At 47.0% G+C, this 17,509-nt stretch overlaps 1 protein-coding gene across 4 annotated transcripts in view; it reads right to left on the bottom strand.

Annotated features, from left to right (window-relative positions):
* CUX1 (cut like homeobox 1) overlaps positions 1 to 17,509 on the bottom strand; it is a 1,380,044-nt gene that overhangs the window by 900,081 nt on the left and 462,454 nt on the right. For all 4 annotated transcript variants that reach the window (XM_078679377.1, XM_078679375.1, XM_078679376.1 and 1 more), the window contains exons 6-7: positions 1,528 to 1,651; positions 1,199 to 1,275 (exon numbers count right to left, since the gene is read on the bottom strand). In XM_078679377.1, coding sequence (XP_078535503.1) covers positions 1,199 to 1,275; positions 1,528 to 1,651 — 201 coding nt within the window. The remainder of the gene's footprint in view (positions 1 to 1,198; positions 1,276 to 1,527; positions 1,652 to 17,509) is intronic.

Raw genomic sequence — 17,509 nt, 5'->3', positions numbered from 1 at the left:
AAAGAACTGAAGTCAGTGGGACCTGCTATGCATTCTGGGATACTGGGAGAAGGTTCTAGAAGGTTTCCTTAAAGGCACAGTATCCTGTTTAAGCCACATAATGGCAGCCTATGGGGCTTGTCTGTCCAGGCCTTCCTCTCTATCATTTCTGAGGGGTTTTGGCAGTAACTGCAAGGGAAATCTGGACAGGCTTTGCTGTTTGTGGATTTTTGGTGGAATTTCTAGTTGAAGTACTGGACAGTGTAGCCTGTGGATATAGGCTGCATTATTTGTCTTTAAATTTTCTCTTAAGTGTCTTTGCATTTCTGCAATTTTTTGACGACTTAAGAGATTATTTTTGATTGCCGGGGTCCACGCACATGGGCGGGACTATTCACTAGATTATGACTATACAGAGAGATCCCCTACTACAGAAGGCATAATCCTCGCCTCCGAGTCCTTAATAGAATTGGAACTTACCAGCACTAAGGCTAGGCAAATTCTCATTAACCTTGGGAGACCTTACTGGGCACGTCATTCTACAAAAGATACCCTATGGTAAGATTTTTAAGGGATACAATACTATGATTTAGTACCATGAGTCAACAGTGGAGCCTTAGGAGTACCTTTGTTCATGTTAATCTATTGCAACAATTACCAAAGTGTGGTTTGGGTCAATGTTCGCATCTGCTTCATTATAGACAAAGTTCACTATTAAAGAAATGCGCTCAATTTAATGTTGCAATTTGGCCAGTGGAGCTATATTTGATATGGGTAAATGTCTAGGTCTAGCTCCCAACGCTAAGGCGTTGACTTCACTCCTGGATGGCATTTTGCTCAGGGTTTCCAGGGAAGGGCGAGGACTGAAGGACGGTGGAGTTTGGACTACTGACATGCCTCTCTCATCAGCTAGGTGAGCATAACTAGACTTGCAGTGCTGTAGAGGACTTTGCTTTGTAATATTCCAAATACCAGCGCTCTTTATAAACACTGAATTCAAACACATTTTACTAATGTCAGTAGGCAATGTAGCTCAAAGGAGCTCAAAGTGCGAGTAATATAAATGAATGCTATGAACCAGCTGTTACGGAATTTCTACATATGCAAAAGAATGCAATATTTACATGCACAATACATGTATCTGGCTAAACAAAACTTTAGGACCAGCACAAAATCCTTAATGCCTTAACCAAGTTGAATAAAAATAAAAATGCCAAACCTGTTTGCAGAGTTTGAATTTTGCTTTCAGCTTCGTCAAGCTTTGAGGATGTAGATAATTGCGTCTCTTGAAATTTTCTATATTCACACAAAAACAAACAACAACAAAAAACAATCAAGGTTTGCAAATATCTTTTAACCTAGGCTTATTGTTGATATTCATCACTCCATCTGCAATCACATATGACACAAGTAATTATAGCGGACAGACGCAGTTTCAGCTATCAACACGTCAGCAAAACACCAGCTATCACTTTCGACATTATTTACAGAACATGTTCTCTAACAAAGCAATGCAGTTATTGACATTAATAGTGCCTGATCGCCTACCTTTCTTTTTCTGCAAAGTCATTTTGTAACTTTTGTTCTTTCTCGAGAGCTATATTCTCTGCTTGGGCTTTCAGAGTCTGTTCATATTCTCTAATTTTCTCTTTAAGTGCTTTGATTGTAACCTCTGCAGAAAAACAGTGAAGAAAATGGTTTACTTTACATAACTCCGTGTAGTTCTAGCACAAACGTCTGCTGGTCTCTGCAGACCACTGTGCTTTAAGATTCAGCTTGTGAACCGCGACAGAAAATCAATGGTTACGAGTCCCTTCGGAAAACTGTTACACCCAAAATGTTAGATTGAAATGTAAACCTTTCATTCAGACAGATCAATGGATTATGTTGGAAAACGTAGATAGTATTTCTATAGCACAAGTAAAATTAAAGAAAAAAATATCATATAATTGTGTTTACTAATTTCCAATCATCCCAGAATGCAGTGGATATGAATGAAGGTGCTGGTATGGGTTTGAGTACACATCTGAGCATAAACCTAATTATTTACAGTAATGTTTGCACATAAAATCAGGCTTTCTTCAAGCTGACAGGCAGAGACACTTTCCCCGTGGGACCAAAGGTACAGTTGTACGTAACAAACTGGTCACGGAAAATGCAGCATTTATACTTTAAGTGACTTTAAATAAATGCATCAAATAATACTGTTACGGTGGTGATAAATTCACACAAACGAACTGTTGAAACATGCACATAGTGCATTCTGGAAATCTCGCAGTTGGCTCCAAACACTTGGTTGTCAAACCCGCGCCCCGCAAAACTTAAGACCAGCTACAGGTTTTAGTACCTGACTTGGCTTTATAACTCCAACGTTATGGAACGCCTCATGATAGTCTTAGTGGTGAAGTTCATGGAGTACAAAGAAATATATTAATTGCATTATATATATATATATATATATATATATACACATATACACACACACACACATTTATGTTATTTGTTTCTTTGCCAGGTTATGAATCTTTGTACGGTCATAAGGCATATTTTTCTACCTTCATCAACTTTACTGTTTCTAACTTTAGATCCTCCCAAATTCCCCAAACTCTGCAACCAATAACTGGTATACCGCTCCTGCACTGTTCCATGCATTCTTGAATAAAGTGCCAAGTATATGAATACTACCTTTATTGCCAATATACTCATTACCTCTTCCTCACTGAGACTGAGACAACTGGTAAAGTGGAATTCCTTTGTAGAAATACAAAAATAATTATTTTGAAGGATAAGGCATGCTTCTTTGGTATCTATCTTGGCTCCCACAAAAAATCAAAGCCATCTTACTTACCACATCTGCAGCCTTGGAGGCAAAAAAATACTCAACAACTCCTCAGTCACAGGAACTTTTCACTCCGTACTCCAGGTCCGGTCCCCTTCATGAAACCAACAGAACCTCAGTCCATCAGACCTAGCTAAAAACAGACAGATGTCTAATGGTAGACATCTAGGAAAAGTAACCGGAAAAGTAGCATTCTTTCAGGCCTTGATAAAAGGAACAATTAACCGCCAAACATCAAAAAAATCTGTCTCGATATCCATCTCGGATTATCAAAATGGAGAGGTGCCCCTATTTTTGCTGAACCTATCAGCATCTTTGGACACAGTCTATCACAAGACACTTCTACTGATGCTTAAAAAGTTTACCATTTATAGAGTATCCGAAAGTATATCTCCTAACTCCAACAAAGGCAACGTTTCATTTCAATTCCACTTTTCACTGCACACCATGGAGTTCAACAAGGCTCATTTACTAAAGCCAGTCCTATTCAGCCCTTACCTTATCGCTATTCCATAAAGAAGCAGAATTACATGAAAATAATCTGAAATAAATGACGTCCATGTACACTTCTTGACTCCAGTTGGTTTCCATGACAAACAAAAGATTATTTTAAATGTTCGTCAGAAGAAACTCTCAATGGGCTATTCACATCAGCACTAACGTGGCTGGCATATAATCAAAAATACGCAAATCCACATTTATTAATACATTACTCATGTCAGCAATAGTACAACTAACAATTTCATATTACCCTTTTTCTAAACCTACGCATGTGCATACAACCCCTTGATCTCATTTATTCCTTAAGGGAACTACTGTTACCGAAGATAAGTTGCTTTTTCTTCAGATTCTTTGCCTCATCAATGATTTCAAACAGTACATCCCTGGGAGATGGAAACGCGCAGCGCTGGGTAACCAAGCTAGTACCCTGGCGACGTCCGCGGGGTACTTTGAGGGCCCTACGGTCTCTTATGCAGCTGTTTGAGCCTTGGACTGTGACCGCGCCTGCATGCTCAAAATGGCCTGGTGAGTTCCCAGATCCGGCATTGAGCTGCAAGACCGCGGACACAGTTCGGGAGGACTATCGGCCTCTTCCCCTCCAGAGTCTGCTGAGGGTGTGTCGCAGGCAGGGGGAATCTTGCTTCCCGCCCTGCGTCACCACACCAGCTGCGGAACGTCCAGCCTCCGGGGACGTCCGCAAGAGACGCCGAGCGCTCGGAGCATTTCTGGGCTGTGGAGGGCAGTGCGGAGCCGCGGCGGGAACAACAACCCCAGGTAAGCCAGGTGGTGGTAAGGTGCTGTCCTACACAGCGGTGAGGACTGGGGGCTGAGATCCGTGCAAGCAGAGGACCGTCGCGCCGGCGTGCCTGGCCTGCTGAACTGCGGTGGGAGCGTGGCCCTCGGCGTCCCGTGGAGGTGCCTCTGTCCTCGGACCCGACATGGGCCCAGATCTGATGGTGACACTGACCCCTGTGCCTGAGTGCAAAGTTGCTGGAGCGCTGAACGGCCCAGCTTAGGTCTCGAGACTTACCCGCGGCCGTCGCAGCAGGGTGCCTTGAGAGACCGGGGAGGGTCCGGTCCCTGATGAAGGGACCCTCTTCCCCCCTCCTTGCTTCTGACCATGTTGGGCCTGTCGGGTGGGACTCCGGTGGAACCCTGCCACCCTCAGCCGGTCCTGACCTGGAGGAATCTGCTCAGGACTGGTCCTGCAATACCGGCTGCTAGGGCTGGTTGTCCAGCGGGCTCAAGGAGGGCCTCAGAGGTACTTTCTATGGACCTACCTATGCCTAGACACCCAGCCAGAGCGCCTTGCCACCTGTATAGCGCGGAGCGGTCACTTGGTACGGAGGTGTGTGGTCCCGGCCCCCCTACCGTCCGCTGTTCTAGTGCATTCCCCAGATACTGCACGGTTCCCCTACGCGCTCCTCCATAACAGCACCGACCATGGGTAAGGACAGAGACCCGAAGCCACCGCGCCAAAGGAAAATGGACTGCTACATCAAGGTAATCATCCCTCCTCAGAGAAACGACAGGACGCCCGCACTGACACAGATACTCTCCTCCAGGCGATCCAAACTTTCATGACGGCGCTTGAGGGGAAGATAGGTGCGATGTGCACGGAGGTGACGCTCCCGAGACAAGATCAGCGGAACCTGGCGGCCAGGGTCACGGAATCAGAGCCTAGACTGGGTGAAGCTGAAGATACCCTGCAAGAACTTCGTAAAGACATGACAGACCAACAGTCCTCCCATAAAGACTTACACCGGAGCGTTGATGACGCCGAAAACAAAGCAAGGCACTATAACCTCCGATTTGTGGGCATTAGAGAAGGACTTGAGGGGTCAAATATGTCGGACTTTCTCCACTCCTGGCTCCAGCGCATATTCCCGAAGGATACATTCTCTGCCTGCTTCATATTAGAAAGAGTGCACAGGGCGCTGAGGGCCCGACCACCTTCAGGGGCACAACCGCGTCCCGTTATAGCCCGCTTCTTAAACTTTCTTGACAGGGACATGATCCTCCGAGAAGCCAGGAAAATCTGAGATATCCGCCACGAAAATGCACGTATAATGATCTTCCCAGATTACAGCAGAGGTGCAGAGCGTACTTTCGACTTGGTGAAGGAAAAACTACGGGAACACAAGATTCAATACATGCTCCTCTTCTCTGCAAAGCTGAAAGTGATATTCCTGGGGAGGTCTCACTTCTTCCAGACACCGGAGGAAGCGTGGCATTGGCTTGAGGAGCGGCCCGCGCTGGAGGCTGGAAATTCCACCCCACCGTAAACAGTAATCATTGGGGAACGCCCAACGAACCCCTGGCCCTCAAAGATCACTGAGACCCCGGGGTGCCCGCAAAGAATGACTCCAGGAGGCAACCCCATATGCATCGAGGGGTACTGAAAGAACCCGGAGGTGCAGCGGCCGCTCGCTGGACCCTCGCCTCTCGGCGGGCTCTCACACTCTGTCTCCCTGGCCACCCAGATCCGGACAGTACGTCTGGAGAGGAGGGTGAGGAGGGACCCTCTCTCCACCCCTTGGTGGCTGAAATAGTGGCAATGGAGCAGGACGCAGCAACAGACACCTTGGCTTCACAGGGGGAACCACCGAACTCGCACTTGTGAACATGGGCTTGTGAGATGAACCGTGGAACCAGACAGACTCCAGAGTATGCTGATCCGACACTACCCACGCCCTCCCCCCCCCAGCCCCCCATGCTACTCCACCTACTAGACCTGCGGAGTGGCCGAAAACCCCCATCACATTGTATGTAAATGTAAATGTAAATGTTTGTATTTTATATAGCGCACTTCTACCCGGAGGCCTCGTAGCGCTGTATTCATACCGCTGCGGAACCCATCCTGGCTTTCCTGTGAAATGTCCACTCCTGGGCACCCCCAAGGTGAAGCCAGGCATCCACAGCGCTGCTGGGGCCGTTGTGGAGATTAAGCAAGCTATTGCCCAGAGTCACAGAGTGGGACCCATGATTAGACTAGGCACCGAGGCGAGAATTATCAGGTCCGGGGAAATTGAGCCCAAGACCCGCCGAGGCGGGAATCGAACCCTGGTCCCGGGCCAGACCTCTGCATCAGAGTCTGCCGCTCTAACCATTGAGCCACACTTCTCCACTGCAGGCGAGAGGCTCGGAGTAGCCACAGACTTGGCTCCACGCAGCCCTCTTCTTTTCTCTTCTTCTTCGCTCTCTTTAGCTTTCTCTCTTTTCGTTCATCTTTTTTCTTTTTCGTATTGGTTTTTCTCCATATTTGGGCTTCCTCTGTCTGTGGGGGAATTTCCTTCTAAGAACTATTGGGGTCGCTACAGGAGTTTGAACTTGTAGCGCAAGCTGGGATTGGGATGGGCGACAGACCACCACCCTAATGCACATCCTCGAGCGTCTGGCAGGGGGTGTGACAACGGGGAGGAGGAAGGTATAGTGAGGGGTTCCACAGAGTTCTAATATTGTGGTTTGTTTTGATTCTTTATGTTTTGTTGAGATGCAGTCACAGATTCAGGAGAGCTTGCGCAACCACCCACATTCCCCGATTATGGCATGGCCTAGTTACCCATATATATATATGTGTCCCGTAACTGCACACCAGCCGATCGTGATGGATTTGGAGGCTAGCCCCTTCACAGTACTCACTTGGAACGTTAATGGCCGGGTGTCCTTATTCATAAAGCGGGCCTGCCCGGACGTGGGCCTCTTACAAGACCCATCGTAAAGGCACGAAATGGGGGTACCTTGCAAGGGGAGCATATATGGTCCTGGCACATAAGGGATACACCGCTGGATCTAGGGGGGTAGCCATCCTGATTAAAAAGTCCCCACCTGACAAGGTGAAACACACATAGAACCCCAGGGAACTATGTGGGAGTGACAGGCACATGGGGTAGAAGGAATGTTACAATTTTATCAGTTTATGCCCCTCTGAAGCTACAGACTAGGACCCTACACGGGGTGACCAATATTCTGCTGGAGACCCCGGGCACAACACACATTATCAGGGGGGACTTTAATAACATAATGTCTATCCCCATGGACAGCTCCGGGGACCACGCTGACCCCCCCTCCGACTACACAATTAGCTCGGTTGGCAGGCACCCTGGGCTTGGTGGACGTTTGGAGGCATCTGCATCTAGGAGAACAACAGTATTCGTATTATTCCAGGGCTCACAGGGTCCACTCATGATTGGACTATGTGTTGCTCCTTCGGGGTGTCATTGAGAATATATATAAGGCGGAATATATGCCCCGAGGTCTGTCTGACTATTCGCCTTTGTTTGTTAAAGTGGGGGAGAGGCCACGTGCCGGGCGCAGGAGTTGGAGACTATCGGTATGGGACCTGCAGAATAAAGAGCTGCAACAGGGTCTCTGGGCTGACACTAAAGTTTACTTTGCAGAAAATCAGGGATCGGTACAGTCGGGTGTGGTGTTGTGGGAAGCCTATAAAACGGTGCTGCGGGACAGGGCCCAAAGCCGAATATGCTGGGAGAAGAGGAAGGCACAGGAAGAATTGGCCACACTGGAGGCCCAAAACCATGCCTTGGAAAAGCGGTACCTTACATGCAGAGACCCACAGGTCCTAAGGCACTTGACAGACACGCAGCTCCACTACAGGGCATTTGCAACAGAGGAGGCTGAGACGCAGGCACAGGCGACCCTACATAGGCTGTATTATGTGGGGGACAAATTGGGAAAACTGCCAGTTTGGCTTAGCTGTAAGGAAATGGAATCCCGTTGGGTAGCGAGCGTAGCGGATCCTCAGGGAACGACGCAGACAGGGGATGCACAGATAGGTCAGACGTCTGCATCCTATTATCATAATTTCTACGAAGCCAGATATGAGAAGTTGGCCTAGCATATACTGTCCACTATTCTAGTGGGCAGCTTGCACCAGTCCAAACGACCCTTATTGATGGTAGGTTTAAAGACAACCTACATAGAAAGCTATCCTAGTGGTAGCTGTGGAGAGCAGCCTTCAGGCTAAGTACTAAAGGAATGTAAAGCAGCTTGTTTTACCAGTCTATAATCTCATGAATGACCAAATGAAAGGAGAACCACACCAGGTATATATATAAAATATATGTATTTATTCTAAACACATCCCTCTAGTCTCTTTATGAGGCTATAGGAAAAAGTACATACAGTAAACTTCTTTAGCACACAGTAAATTAGCACAATATACGTTGAGCTCTAGGAGCGAACCAAACCATATATTAAGAAAGTGGTATAAGAACCACGACTGACATAGATACAAGGCCTAGAGCCTTCGGAACCGCTGGGGCCACCAGGAACCACCCAATGTAGTGACACAGGGGACCCACGGGGGAAACGTGCAGTGTCTAAACACAGCCGCAAATCACCATTAACTTCTATGGGGAAAGTCGCGGTTGGAAAATTACAGATTAAGGACACTTGGAAGAGGACTTGGAGCAAACCCCTTTAGAACTAGGCAGTTCTAGAGTTAATACCCACGGAAGCACCGGTGTACTCAAGTTACCTCACCCAGGAAAGCCAGGTGCATGGGTGTCTTTTGATGTCGGGTTTCGTCGTCATTTTCAATGGCGATCTGCAGCAAAGTGCCGCTGGCGACCAAGTCGAAAGTGTCCGGATGGATCCAAGGGTAGATCGGAGATCTGAAGAACCTGAAAGCAGAGGGGATAGAGTCTGGGTCGCTAGCCAGTGACCAGGAAGGCCAAGAGCGGATGCCCACCGATGTCGTGTACTTTCAGATGTAGAAGGTGAAGCTTGACTCTTCAGCCACGAGGACCAGGCGGCGGCGGCGACGACCAGGAGCTGGATTCGAACTGTCCCACGAAGGATGTTGAGTGCTACGGTGTCGGTATCCGGATTGGACCCAACAAGCCTTGGCAACAGCAACCCACGCAGAAAGCAAAGATTGGCTTCGGTGTAGACCAGCAAGTTCTGAGTGACTCACCACTCGGTGGAGAGCCAGGGCACGCCTGGAGCAAACAGGAAAGCCCAAGAAACACAAGAGTCACCTTCGTGAGGACCCACCAGTCGAGCTGAAATGCTAGATGCGGGCCCACGGAATACTTGTGGAGTGTAGGCCCAGATGTAGTCCAAGCCCCGAGCAAACGGTGCTCGGGGCTTGGACTACAAGTAGCCCAATGCGCAACTTCGGGAAAGCTCGGGAAGTGAATGCACTTGCAAATGTGCACAGTGTCCAGGAGTTCCGGTTCCACGTCACTCGTGAGGGCTGCGGGTCTCCGCTTTGCTGGGATCTCATGTCGGCCTCTAAGAAGTCTGGAAGTCCATGTCCTGAGTCGCAAATCCTTCGGGATCCGGCGGGAGCCTTTGAAATGCAGACCGACAAGATGCTTCGTTGTTGCCTGTTTGAACAGGGGAGTCATACCTTGACCCCAAGGAAGATTCTTCGGTCTTCTAGTCGAAATAGAATGACGAAGTTCCAGGATATATGTTGCAGAGTTTCGTCCAGGTGTAATCTGAGGTCCTAAGGACTGGGTTCCTATACTTATACCAGGTTAGGGGGTTGGACTTACTGTGGGGACCCACCTATGGGAGGGTCAGGGAAGAGGGGTGGTTACACCCATTCCCTTTGTCCAGTTATGCGCCAGAGCAGGGGCTGAGTGCCCCTCCAACCGGTTTGAACTGGGGTATGCACAGGGATACCAAGTGTACCCCCAGCACTGTCTGAAAAGCATTCTGTGAATGCACCCACCGAGCCCCAATACACTAAAGCCTGTCTGGGAGGTGGTTACACCTCCCTGTGACAGGAAACCTATTGTCCAGGCCTCCCGTACCGAAGTTTCGTCCAGCAGCAGGATGTCAGACTCGGGTCTGTGGCTGCAGCATCCATTTTGTGATGCTGGGGCCCTTTTAAACTATTACCGGTTAGCTTAGTGTGTACATGTCTTCTCACTCTAGAAGGATGGAATTCTATCCCCGCCGCCAGGACTGGCAAGGAGGGGACGGGGGGAGAGGGGGTGGGGGAAAGGGAGTAGGACTCCAAAGTGTTTGACACCAAACACGACATGTTTCCATGCAGCCATTACAAAGTTAGCATTTACTATGAGGTTATAATGCACTTAAGAGTATATGGTCTGGCTGCATCACAGAATAGCATCAGAGAATAGATCCTGAAAGCAGCAGTGGGGTCCTGCTCATGCATGGGCACCCTCTCACACAGAACATAGCACTCTGCCTGCAGGATTGATAAGGCCTGCCATAGGAGTGACTTATAGGTTTATATGTGTCAGAGATTAAAGGTAGATACAGGTAACCTATATCTTAGTATGGGGTGTATGTACCACCTTAACCAGGCTGCAATAGCAGACCTGTGATGCCATTTTGGAAGGCTTCCCAGGAGTAGCATAATACATGCAATCAATTTAGAGAGGAAGCAGCTAGGCTGGGGTCCTGGATAGCAGGGCCACAGCCAGACTAAAGTCGAAAAACAGTGAAATACCAGCAAAAAGTGGGAGTAACCATAGTAAGCATATCCTACTCTCCTACACCCGAGATCTGGGAGCCCCATCGTGGATACTAGCTTATCTACAGGCCATGCAGACCCCATTCTTAGATAATGATGGGCGGGAAGGACTAGAATCATATTTAACAGTAGACAAACTCAAGGAAGCCATAACCAGATTACGCCCTGGGAAGTACTAGGGCCCAAACGGCCTCCCTGCAGAATTCTATAAGAAGGGTGCGGATCTCTTAGCAGTGCACCTCCTGGCGCTGTTTCAGGATGCATCTCCGGAATGATTTCTGCCCTTGGATCTCTGAATGGCCACGATTATCCCCATTCACAAACCAGGAAAACCCCCTGATGACTGCGCTTCCTCTCGCCCAATTTCCCTCCTTAATATAGAGGTAAGCATTTTGGCAACGGTTCTGGCTCTCTGCCTTCGCCAAGTCATCACTACCCTGGTGCACCGGGACCAGACGGGTTTCCTACCGGGCCGGGCAACTAGACTGAACTTGCGCAGGACCCACAATTGGCTCATGGAGGTACAGGATTGAGAAGAGCCGCATTTGTTCTTGTCCTTAAACGTAGAAAAAGTGTTTGACGCGGTGCACTGGCCTTTTCTGGAGGCCACCCTCGGTAAGTTTGGTGTTGGCCCCAAGTTTAGGCACTAGATAAGTCTCTTATACGCGGACCCTCGTGCAAGAGTTAAGATTAATGGCCAGCTATCTGAAGATTTCCCTATCAGATGGGGGACCCTGTCAGGGCTGCCCGTTGATCCCGCTACTCTTTGCCCTCACTATAGAGATAGTGGCATGTGAGATTCGACAACGGGCGGAGATACGGGGGTTCCAAATAACGCCGTCAGACGAGAGGGAAGAAAACATCTCGCTCTATGCAGATGACATCTTATTATATGTTACTCATCCGGCCGCCACAATCCCCACCTTGTTTAATCTTATGGGCTGGTGTGGGACATTCTCAGGATATGCCATAAACTGGCACAAATCGGTCATATATAGTCCAAGAACCTTAGAGGGTTGGCCTTCTCTGCCTGGGGCCCTACAAATAGCACAGAATGGGTTCACATACTTAGGGATTTATCTCAGCACAGATAGGAGGCTCTAGTACCTGAATAATATTCAACGGGTCATAACTAACTACGCTACCAACGCACTGAGGTGGAAAGCCCTCCCCTTCACGATCCTTGGCCGGGCGGCTATGTTTAAAATGATTACTTTGCCTCGTTTCCTCGATGCCCTCCAGAAGGAGTACTTCCGCCCCCCCCCCCTCTCCAGGCAGACCTTTTGGGTGATAGATGCAGAATTACGCTCCCTGTTATGGCTCGAGAAGCAGACGAGGATTGCACTGACCACGTTACAGCGTAACCAATATAATGGGGGGATCTCCCTACCGGATATTGAAGCCTACTATTGGGCGGAGCATCTGACCCCTTTGAACGAATGGATCCAAGGCAGACCACCCCACCTAAAGGTTAGAAAGAGATACTATGATGCCTCGTACATGTATGTATTTTCTCTATGGAGGGCTGGGCAGAGATGCCTACTCCCGGCCACACAAGTCAACTAGACTGGGACAGAGCGGCAAAGGCACTGGGTTGGGCACACAAACCAACGAAACAGACACCCCTCTGGCACTGTTCCTGGTTAAAAGAACTCCACAAACTTAGGGGCTTTGAGGGGTGGGACGCCATAGACATCTCCACCATAGGGGATATCGTGGCCAAGGGGGAACTTAAAAGTTTCCGAGCGTTGGAGGTAGACTTCGGACAGCACACCTATCAGTTTTTCAAATATGTGCAGCTGCGACATGTTAGTGGAGAGCTCGCTGTCCTCACGGCCAGAACATGCATCACTAGAGGGACACCTACTACAAGAACACGTACTTACCAAGGCAGTATCGCTAACATACCGGACCCTGAAAAATACACCGGACAGACTGGGGAAATCGAGGGAATCATGGGACCCTAGGTACACTAGAAAACATTGACTGGGAGGCAGCCCTGATGCTTCACCGAGAAGGGGCGATTAAATCCTGCCTCCGTCTTATTCAATACAAGATACTACACAGAGTATATTAAGACAGGGCCCAACTCCATTGTATGGGCCGAGCCAGCGACCAGAATTGTTTGAGATGGCCAGACACAGGAGGACTTCTACCATACTATTTTGGAATGCCCCGTCAATCAGTCATATTTGGAAATGGTACCGGGGCAACTGAGCAAGGTTTTAGACGAGACATTGCCGCTAGACCCCAAATTCATACTACTTGGCATACCCGGGGATGTCTGGGCTGTCCGCAGCTTTTCTTTTCAATGTTGGCCTTAGTAGTAACGAGATGTAGCTCGCACATGGGTGGCGGCGTTACCTCCCCAGCACCGAGAATGGAAGATGGGGATGGATATGTACATGGCGGCAGACAGGGTTACATACAAAGTGAGAGGATGCCCGTGAAAGTTTGGTAGGGTATGGAGTAAATGGAGGAAATATTATGGGCTGGATGGAGGACTGGGCGATGACTAGTTGGCCAATGAGGGGAGCCGTACTGCACCTTTGGCAAGATGGCCGGCCGGCCTGTTTTCGGACTCTTTGGAAAAGGACAGCATGGGGGATGCCACTACAGGGATCAATGACTGAATGGGACTTACAGACTCATACAGCCCGCAATGGGGAGGGGTGGGAATTTACATGATGAAATTATATATGTAGATCTTTGCACGAATGTAACCAAATGTGGCATGCTTCTCTTCGTTTTTTGGTTGATAAAAAAAGGAAAATAAAAATATTTAAAAAAATTAAAAAAATTAAAAACTAAGCTTCAGTCAACCAGGTTCATGCCGGGAAAAATCCATTCGCCCACTCGCAATTGCAAGTGAAGTTTTAGCGGGTCTAGCTGTTTTTAGCACTTACTCGACACTACTGGTGAGTAAACTTAAACTGGAATAAACAGGTTTTCTCTTTGTTTAGAAAGAGCATGAAGAATTAAAACACCTTTAAATCTATCTTGACACATTTGCCAACTGCTCAAAGGACAGAGGTCAATTGTCAGTATCTCGTTTTACTAACTGTTGCTCATGTGTTCCTGGAAAATGGTGTTTACTTTTCTTTTGTTTTTTACCGTTAATGCTTTTTGTCAAGTGTGCTATTTGACAATAATTGTGAAACAAAATACAGTAACATGTCCATTTTTTTCTTTCAAACAACATTTGAACAGCTTGTAAATTAATAGTACAAGTAAATCAGAAATTATGAAAACTTTTTTTTTTTTATTCAGAAGTATGCTGCAAACAAAGGTTAAATTGGAGGAGAACATTCAGGACACTTTATTCGGTGATGTGCAAATGACAAATATTTGCATAAACTTTATTTCCAAACAGTGTACAGTTGCAAATAACAGTGGGCTGCTACTTTATGCTTTTGTTAAGTTTTCTTTTAAAGTGATAGTTTTTAAACATGATGTGAGAGACATTCCTGGCCAAGCCCTGATGACAATGCATTTAATGAATTAAGAGGCAAGTCTGTAGTCAAGTGTATCTTATATGAGGCTAGATTTGCATTCTATATGGAGCTAATGTTTAGTCAGTCTATTAAATCAAACGTAAACGTTTTCTGTACAACAGACGTGCTGAACGTGCATAGCTGAAGGTGCTCTCATATGTGATAAAGAAGAAAAATGGTTTCTCAGTGAATTAAAATACTTTCCCAGGAGCACACCATTTGAAACCATTTTTTGGGTCAAGAGCATTATAATTAGGTCGAGTAGATTATTTAAGTCACTAAACCTGCAGGTCTAGTAACATTTTTTGGGATTTTTCAAGCCCTGCTCAGGTTGCAGCACCCAGTTTATCACTCCCCTTAAGGGCAACCATACTTCACATTTTCAAGCACAAGTGTGAATAATAACAGGTAACCTAGAAATGGTGAGGCTGTCATGGGAGGAGTGTGGATCGCATGTAAATCTTTGAAAAATGCCAAAATTGGAAAATTACAATTACAGCTAAGTAACTCCTTTCCTTCTCCTGTATTGGATCTTTCATAGATTCATATGCGTATATCAAAGTAGTAGGCAGTTGAACAATAAGTACATTTGTATCATTACCATACAACAAAAAGCAATTAGTGGTCAGAAATAAATAAGTACATGAAGCTCATTTTACTGGAAAAGATGGTTTAAAACTGCTTGACCCGCAGATGTTGAGCGCTGCCAAGAAGAGCGAGGGATGGTTGAGAGACGCGGCGGTGGAAAAACTGAGGGAAGAAACTGTTGTTCGCGCTGGGAAGCGCTAGCCTGGTTGTTGCTGACAGCAGTCACAGGCTGGGGTAATCCAGACAGGTGCCGGCCGGAGTTGCTTAGCAACACAGACGCCGGATTCACAGGAGTGCTTTGCGGGAAGGCAATGGCGATGGCAGCGTGAGGAGCACGGAGCAAGACGCGTACAACAATGCAGGTGAATACTTCTTCAACGCGGCGTGAACCAGACCCGAAATAGGACATTAAAGTAAAGAAGTCCGGACAAGTCACGGGTAAGAAGGGCAAAATGAATAATGGGAAAAATGCCAAGTCTCTCGCCCCACGTAGTTTACCTGCTGGAGGATCAGAAAAAAACAGACTGTGATTGCGAGCCTGTTTTCAAAAAAGGATTTGAGTATGGAGGAGGGAGGACAGAGGTAAAAACAAACAAATGACTGCTAATATTGAGAATACTGGTGAAATCCAGATACTGATTCAAGAGAGCTTGACGGATGTAAATAATATCCGAACCTCATGGGGGGTGAGTAATGAGAATACCGTATTGAGTATGGATGATACAACTGCAATTAGTCAGCAAGAGAGGGAGGGAAGCAAGGAAAGTAAGCTGTCGCAGCCTACTCCCCCCAACAATGACAAAATCGAGACAGATAAAAAGGAGAAAGATCTCAGCGCGAGCCAGGAAATAACGCGGTTGCCGCACACGCTGACAGAAGGTTTACAAGAAGGCCTCTCAGAGAATACAGAGATGGGCTACCTGTCCCCCAATCCTATGGAAAATGTTTTCTCGCTCAATGAAGAATCCGGCGACTCAGATGTCATTGAATCGCACAGTGGTAGCAGCGATGACGGTTCCGAAGATACCTCAACAAGTAACTCTAGCCAACAGGGGGTAGAAAGGTGCCCAGGAAATTAAAGAGGCTTTCGGAAGGGAAAAGAAGGGCCCGCAAGCGGGGTGGAACTGAGGAAGACGGCAAGCTCAGGTGGGACTACTCAGACACGCAACCACATGCCTTGGTGGGGTCACATGGAACAGTGTACTTAGACAAAAGACCTGAAGGTGGCATGATTGTTCACAGGGACCCTGAGCAGATACCCGCACCCACATTAGCTAAGATCTTGCAATCGCGAAGTGCATTTCAAAATGAGGTTAAAACGGAAAATAGGCACACCCGTGTTGCTGCAAAAAAACTACAGGCTCAGTGCGCAAAATTGGGAAGGCCTGCACTGAAATTGCAGAAAGGATGAATATGGTGGAAAATCGGACGGAAGTGCTGGAAACCACAGTAGACGCTTTGAAAACACAGGTGACCTCACAGGAGAGAGTAGTTAAAGACATTATGTGGAAACTGGAGGAGGCAGAAAACCGCCAACGTCGGAATAATCTAAGGCTCCTAGGGATCCCTGAGAATAGTGAGGGAAGCGATATTCGTGCATTTACTATCAATTTGTTTAAGAATGCGTTTACAGAACTAGCACAACGGGACTGGGACAAAGAAATACAACGTGTGCACAGATTCCGTTCAGGAGGGTATCTGATAGAGAATTAAGTCGGGTGGCGATTGCCGAAAATTATGTAATCAATATCTTAACGGAGAAAGCGGTAGCCAAGGCAACAACTCATAAAGAGAAAGTATATGAATTGAATGAACAAGTGGGCCACCACCCTTGAAGAGTATTCAGCCAATATAGTAAAAGAGATTAAGGATCCAGATGCCGGCCTCAAGACTGAATCCTCTGAAATTAGAGCCACATTTCAACAATTTTATCAGGATTTGTATGAAGAAGTAGAGAATCAACAGGGCAGACCTGAGGAATATTTAAATCTAAATGTTCCGGCAAGATTTGAGAAAGAGGATCAAGAACGTTTAGATAATCCTCTATATTGGGAGGAAATCTTACCTCTCTGAATAGTCTTGCTACAGGGAAAGCAGCTGGTATAGATGGAATCCCAACGGAGTTTTATGTTAAATTCTCATCCCAACTAAAAGAAATAATACAGGAGCTATTTATCCATATTTTTCAGGGGGGAGGCCACCAGCCCCATGGTCATCTGCAAAAATTGTAGTCTTCTTAAAAAAAATAAAGATCCCTTAGAACGTGGGTCTTATCGCCCCATCACGTTGATAAACGGAGATTCCAAAATGTATTCCAAATTATTAGCGAGCCGATTGGCACCAATTATACATAAAATCGTATCCGGACGTCAGCACGGGTTTATCCCCGGGAGATCTACAATTGATCACGTCCAAAGGGTAATTTCTCTCTTTGATTTTACTGAGGTGACATTGGACCCTATGGCATTTATATTACTCGATGCTGAAAATGTTTTCGATAGGGTCTCCTGGAAATACCTTTGGGCTGCAATGTTACATAGTGGGATTTGTGAGGGATTTATAAAAGCAATACAAATGTTATACGTTGAACCAGTAGCCAGGGTGTTGATTAACAGGGTATTATCGGAAAAAATA

Source organism: Lissotriton helveticus, chromosome 3_1 (assembly GCF_964261635.1).
Source record: "Lissotriton helveticus chromosome 3_1, aLisHel1.1, whole genome shotgun sequence".
Lineage (NCBI taxonomy): Eukaryota > Metazoa > Chordata > Amphibia > Caudata > Salamandridae > Lissotriton > Lissotriton helveticus.
This window is presented reverse-complemented; position numbering and strand designations above follow the sequence as displayed.